The sequence below is a fragment of the Ipomoea nil genome, unplaced genomic scaffold, assembly GCF_001879475.1.
Source record: "Ipomoea nil cultivar Tokyo-kokei standard unplaced genomic scaffold, Asagao_1.1 scaffold0782, whole genome shotgun sequence".
NCBI classification, from domain to species: Eukaryota; Viridiplantae; Streptophyta; class Magnoliopsida; order Solanales; family Convolvulaceae; genus Ipomoea; species Ipomoea nil.
This window is the reverse complement of record NW_017617210.1, coordinates 247,713-254,687: the sequence shown is the minus strand read 5'-3', so window position 1 is coordinate 254,687 and position 6,975 is coordinate 247,713. Positions and strand designations below refer to the sequence as shown.

The 6,975-nt window shown below is 48.6% G+C and overlaps 1 protein-coding gene across 1 annotated transcript; it reads left to right on the top strand.

The window, feature by feature from the left end:
- The first annotated feature begins 269 nt into the window (after positions 1-269).
- Positions 270-1,262, top strand: LOC109177015. Its single transcript, XM_019326360.1, has one exon. The coding sequence runs from the start codon at positions 270-272 to the stop codon at positions 1,260-1,262; it is 993 nt and encodes a 330-aa protein (XP_019181905.1).
- Positions 1,263-6,975: the final 5,713 nt, after the last annotated feature.

The window sequence follows — 6,975 nt, the reverse complement described above, 5'->3', positions numbered from 1 at the left end:
TGAGGAGTACGAAGAAACCCAAGCATGTTAACAGTGACCCCTTGGATCGACCATAGAATGCAGTGGTGATGATCGAATCACGAACGGAGGTGGAGATAGTGAGAGAGACAACGGAGGATCAGATGGCAGATGGCCGATCTTCATCGGCCACACAGGTAATTAGCGATCAGACCCCTAGTCTACCACTAACCAGCCCTCTGGTATCGTAGGTTCCCATGTAGTCATGTAGAACATATGCGGACAGTGTCGTTGGTCTCTCGGCGACGTCCATGCAGTCTGGTGATGCGGTTGAGGAGGAAATCCCGACTGACGTTTCTTATGACGAGGAGGATGATCCGCTGTGCCCTACGATACGCTTGTCCAAAGAGGAGGTGGAGATGATCCGGGCACCGTGGCAGAAGACACTGATTATTAAAGTGATGGGAAGGAAGGTTGGGTATGCCTATTTGCGGCGTCGTCTAGCCTTGATGTGGAAGCCTAAAGGTAGCCTTGATCTAATTGCCATTGACAACGACTACTTCCTGGTGCGGTTTGGGGCAGTGGAGGACCTGGAATTCGCCATGTTCGAAGGACCGTGGATGGTCATGGATCACTACCTGATCGTGAAACCGTGGGTTCCAAACTTTGATCCGTTCGCGGACTCAACGGAGAAGGTGCTGGTTTGGGTGAGGATCCCGTGCATACCAGCGGAGTACTACAGCATCATCTTCCTAAGAAAGTTGGGTAACAAACTTGGCAGAACAATACGGGTGGATCAGGCCACCAGTTTGATTTCACGGGGGATGTTTGCTAGAATTTGTGTCGAAGTGGATATCACAAAGCCGTTGATCTCTAAGTTTAATTACAAAGGCAAGGTGCGTTCAGTGGCTTATGAGGGTATTCACATGGTTTGCTTCACCTGTGGCATTTATGGTCACTCTCCCGACAACTGTCCAAAGACAAGTAAACCGGCGCCTGGTCCTAAAGCTTACGACAAGGAGAAGGAAATGGTGGCAAGCAAGACCACAGTTGGTGAGGCACCTTTTGGAAGGTGGATGATTGCGCCGGGTAGAAAACCGAGAAACGGACCAAGGGCGGTGGCCAGACCCCAGAGATCGACGGAGGACCGCCAGCGAGTGAATACCCATGAAGGAAATGTTCAGGCTACTAGATTTGCACCACTGATGGCACATGACGAAGAGGGGGAGTTAGACGGCGACAAGGAGGCGTTGGACGAGGCACATAACGAGGCTGGCAATGACGAAGTCAGACTGGAACAGTAGGTAGTGGTACAGGGGGCAAGCACGCAAGGGGGTAGTTCTAGGATACCAAATGTCATAGCCCATGAGAAGCAAATTGCGAACGAGCCAAACGAAGGGGGAGGGTCGCATAGTGAAGCGGGCGAGAAATCGGACAGACACCGAAGGGGCGGAGGACCAAGTCTCCGACGTGCAGCCGAAGAGGAAGAGCATGTGGTCGTGCGGGGGAAACAAGGTGGGTTATTAGTTATTCATTCGGCTCGCGTGCTAGCCAGTGAGCGGGCCGGCGATCTACCATCGCCAGTTTGGCAGCAGACTAAAGAACAACATGCCGACCCTCCGGACTGCTTCGACGATGAGGGAGATGCGGTTATGGATTTAGAGGGAAGCCATGAGATCCCAGCGACTGCAGTGGCCACGGGTGGCCTTTGATGTGTTTGCTCTCTTGTGTTTGGTCCCTTGTGTGTGTTATTTTGTTTTTCGCTCTTACGGTTTTTCCCTGTCCCGTTTTTTCTTTCTTATGGATTGCCTTCTTTGGAATTACCAAGGGGCGAGTGGCAAACGATGCCACCGCGCCCTTAAAAACCTATTAAATCTCTATAAGCCTTGCGTTCTGGGGTTGTTTGAGCCCAAGGTGTCCGGGATCTAGGCGAACCGGATTTGCACCAAAATGGGTTTCTCGGATTGGATCCGTGTGGAAGCGTTCGGCTTCAGCGGAGGCATTTGGGTCTTTTGGAAGGACCCAGTGCAAGCTACCATTATTTACACTCACCCGTAGTTCATTCTTATGCAGATTACAAAGACGGGGACCCCTCCGTGGTTTTTCGCGCCAGTGTACGGCAGCCCAACACACCAGCTGCGACGCCGTCTCTGGAGGGATCTGGGGCAGATGAGTAGGTCTTTAGCAGGGCCCAGGCTCGTGGCTGGGGACTTTAACTCCGTTGTGCACAAAGAAGAAACTTTGAACTATGTCTCTTACTCCACGCAGCGTAGTTCTGACTTTGTGAACTGGATTCATGAGGAGGGGCTGATAAACTTGGGGTTTGACGGCCCGAACCTGACTTGGGTCAAAGACGGCGCTGGAGATCGGTTGAAAGGGGCACGCCTTGACCGAGCAATGTGCAATGCGGACTGGAGGATTAGATTCCCTAACGCAAGGGTCTCGCACCTTCTGCGGATCGCCTCGGATCACGCTCCCCTCCTTATCCGAGTTGAAGGATATAAGCAACAACTAACATCTCCTCTTTTCTTATTTCAGGCAGCATGGTTCACGCACCCAGATTTCCGTAAGGTGGTGGACCAGAACTGGGATAATGGGAAAAGAGTGACGGAAAATTTGCAAGAGCTGACGGGCGAGCTTACTGAATGGAACATTTGTGTGTTTGGCAACATCTTCAAGCGTAAGAAATCCCTACTTAACAGACTGGGAGGAATCCAGTCCAGGCTTGCGGTCTCTCATCATGGCGGACTGGCCAAACTTGAAAGGAAACTCCGGGAGAATCTCGAAGAAGTCCTGTACCAAGAGGAACTGCTTTGGTATCAACGGTCCCGGGAAGAGTGGATAGGCTCCGGAGATAGAAACACTGCGTTCTACCATGCATCTGCTACAGTCAAGAAGTCCAAGAACATTGTTACCAGGCTTCGAAGTGACCAGGGAGAATGGATTTTGGATGACAATGAGTTAAAACGACACATCCAAAGGTACTACTCACTTCTCTTTGCCAGAGAGGACGACGCAGCTGGGCCACAACTTCTGGAGGCATCATTCCCTAGAGTGGAAACCTTGCAGTGGAGGATTTTTAATAGACAAGTGACTAAAGAGGAGGTGCGCGCTGCTATTTCGGACATGAAGCCTTACAAAGCCCCGGGACCAGACGGGTTCCCCCGGCTTTCTATCAACAGATGTGGGACGAAATTGGAGACAACACGTACAACCTGGTCAACGAGGCTTTTATATATGGTCGACTCCCTATGGTGTAAATGACACATTATCAAACAATTTATTCCTAAGGTCCCGAATCCAGAGATGATCAAACAATTTAGGCCGATAAGCCTGTGCAATGTGAGTTACAAGATTATCACGAAGACTATCACAAACCGTCTGAAGCACATCCTGCCGCAACTAGTAGGGCCGTTCCAAAGCTCTTTTGTCCCGGGTAGACAGATTTCGGATAATATTATTGTGTACCAGGAGGTTATGCATACGATGCGCAGAAAGCAAGGCAAGACCGGATTGATGGCAATCAAACTGGATCTAGAAAAAGCCTATGATCGGCTGTCGTGGGACTTCATTCAGGAAACCTTGGAGTTAGTCGGGTTCAACACCGAATGGACCCGCACTATTATGACATGCATCCAGACTTCGAGTTTGTCCGTTGCCTGGAATGGGGAGTGTCTACGCCCGTTCGCCCCGGGAAGGGGCATTTGGCAGGGAGATGCGATGTCATCGGCTATTTTTGTTCTTTGCATGGAACGACTCAGCCACCTCATTGTTGCTGAAGTTGGTAATAATCATTGGAAAGGTATTAAACTCGCTAGCCATGGACCAACTCTTTCTCATCTTTGTTTTGCAGATAACATGGTGCTCTTCTCCGAAGTCTCCATCGATCAGGTCGGGGTGATCCAAACATGTTTGGACAGGTTCTGCAAAGCTTCCGGGCAGAAAATCAGCCTGGAAAAGTCCAAGATTCATTTCTCTCGTAACACGGCCCCGACGCTGGCCACAGAGATCGCTAGTAAGCTTGGAGTGATGGAAAGTTGGAAACGAATGACCTGGGGAGGTACCTAGGTGTGCCATCATTACATGGCCGAGTTACGTATATCACTTTTGCAGGTATCCTTGACAGAATCTCGTCACGCCTTGAAGGATGGAAGACAAAGATGCTATCCACAGCAGGAAGAGTTGTTTTGGCTAAAGCAGTTCTGAGTGCCATACCGGTCTACACGATGCAGACTACATCTCTCCCGAAGAGTCTTTGCTTAGAGATAGAAAAGAGGATCAGGAAGTTTATATGGGGATCAACGAGTGACGGTGGTAAAAAGATGAGCATTGTCAATTGGCAAACTGTCACCACAGCAAAGGACATGGGAGGCCTCGGACTTCGCAACCTCCATGCCCTTAACACGGCTTACATGATCAAACTAGGCTGGAGGCTCAAAACGGAGGCATCCAGCTTTTGGGCGCAAATTTTGACAACGAAATATACCAAGCCAGCAACATCGCAGGGTCTTGACACAGGGATTCGCAAGGTGTCAAATGTTTGGAAGGGCATCACGGTAGCCGGTGAATTCCTGGAGAATGGGATACACCGTGTGGTTCGAAATGGTAAAGCAGCCCGGTTCTGGATGGACGTATGGTTACTTTCGGAGCCCCTACGAGAACACATGACCGCTCCGATAAGCTTACCTGAACTCTACGCCTTAGTGGGGGAATACTGGGACTATCGTCGGGGGTGGATGTGGGAGAAGTTTGCCCACGTCCTTCCGCAGGCCGTACAGGAACGAATGGCGAGCGCGGTGCTGGTCGATGGCGATGTGGAGGATGATCTTAGCTGGAGCCCGGATGCGAATGGGAGGTTCACGGTGAAGTCAGCCTATGAGTCTGTTGTGGGCAGTGGGGCTGCCCTTCCAGATCCTGAATGGAGCACCATTTGGAAGCTTCGGCTGCCGGGAAGAATCTGTTTCTTCATTTCGCTGGTGAAACACGGGAGGATCCTCACTAATGAGGAACGCGCTCGAAGGAAGCTATCTTCTGACACTTTCTGTTTTTGATGTGCAGGGCAAACCGAAGATCTTAACCACATTTTCAGGCGGTGTACAGTTGCAAGAGAGACCTGGGACGCAGCTCTGCCAAGACGCCTATAGGCTGATTTGGACACTTTGAACTGGAAGGATTGGCTGTCAGCTAATCTTCGGGGAGATCCAAGAAAAGGTTTCGCTAATGATTGGCCGCAGAGGTTTGGCATCAAGCTGTGGTGGCTCTGGAAATGGCGGAATGACGAAGTGTATAACCATGTTACAACTACACCAACTCATCGTAAAGCCTGCCTTTTACAGTATGATAATGAGGTGCAAAGTGCCTTCGCAAAATGCAGGGCACCTGGGAAGAACCACACGCAGACCTCAAGACCAATTGTAGCGTGGAGGAAGCCTCATGCAGATTGAATGAAGATGAACGTGGATGGCTATTTGAAACAGAGTGGCGAAGCAGGTTGCGGTGGAATCTTGCGTGACTCAGAGGGCAAATGGAAAGGTGGTTTCACGCACAAAATCGGAAGGTGCGGTGTGGAGGAAGCGGAAGCATGGGCGGTTTTGCAAGGTATTAGACTCGCTAATGATCTTGGCGTAAGAAAGTTGGTGATTGAGAGTGACTCGCTGGCTACGATCAATGCTATGCGGGGTGAGACCAGTCTTCGTAACAATGTGCTACGGCGGTGTGTTTTTTAAGCTGGGAATCTGGAGGAGCTCGACTACAGACATGTGTATAGGGAGCAAAACAGGGTGGCAGACAAGCTGGCTTCGCTGGCTCTTTCTTTTCCCATCGGCGCTCGGATTCTGGAGAATCCTCCTTCTGTTGTTCGCGACCTTATCTTCCAGGACCAAATGGGGGCGATGTTCCATCGACGCCAGCTGGATATTTGAGTTAGTCGTGTGGGCTGTTTGCAGCCATTTTGGGTAACACCCTCCCCAGAATCAAAAAAAAAAAAAAAAAAAAAAAAATGATAACATCAAGTGTTAAAATCTCATTGGAGCATGATTGTAATTATTTATGTCCTGGAGCATGATTGTAATTATTTATTTTGGACATATTAATGTAATAAATACCATCCAAAGGTCCCTCAAGTTTGGTGGTTTCATCACCTTTAGTCCTGCTACCATCCTTCCGTTACTTCCTTCCGTTTCAGCCGTCAAAATCGTGGGTAAATATGTCATTTGGCTTTCATACTTCGTTTTTAATGGCAAATAACTCATTAGATACGAATCTCTCCCTAATTTGTCATCTTCTTCACCCTCCTTCACAAAGTATGTGATTCCTAGTTGATTTCGAACAACTCCTCATCTTCATCACATAACATCACATTAGGGATAACAATGCTCTGACATATTTGTTCTAAAATATCATCTCTTGCAAATAGTGTATGATGTACACTTGTACTGACAATGGTTAAGAACTTGATTGCAATCACCGTCAGCTGTTCCGACTAGACGATGCAGATGAGGCTACAAGAAGACTCCACACAGCCTCCATGAACCCACTTAAGTACCTTTGAAACAATTCGTCCTCTTTCTCTATATAAAGGCTAATATTTTCACATTCTGCAGATCGTAGATCATCAACAACGGCTAGCCCCTCATTGCTACTATCCTCAAGAGCAGGGTACTTCATAGTCCAATATTTCTTAATCTCAATCATCCATTCGTTCATATGGTCCTCAAAAAAATCAGGTAATTCTTGGAAATTCAAGAAATAGAATATTCTACAGCACGGCCTTTGAGACTCTATATAGGTCTTTAGAGTTGCAGTTGTGGCAGACCTAGAAGTCACTGCCTGATCAATCAAACTTGCAGTAGTACGCTTAAAGACTTCTAACAATGGCTTTGCAAGTTGCAACATTATCCAGGAGCAACTCATTGGTCTTACACTGGTATCGGAACTTCTTAAACAAGGAATTCAAGGTGGTTAACAAGCCATTTACAGACACATAATCATTCACTTGGCTCAGCTTATCAAGACGGG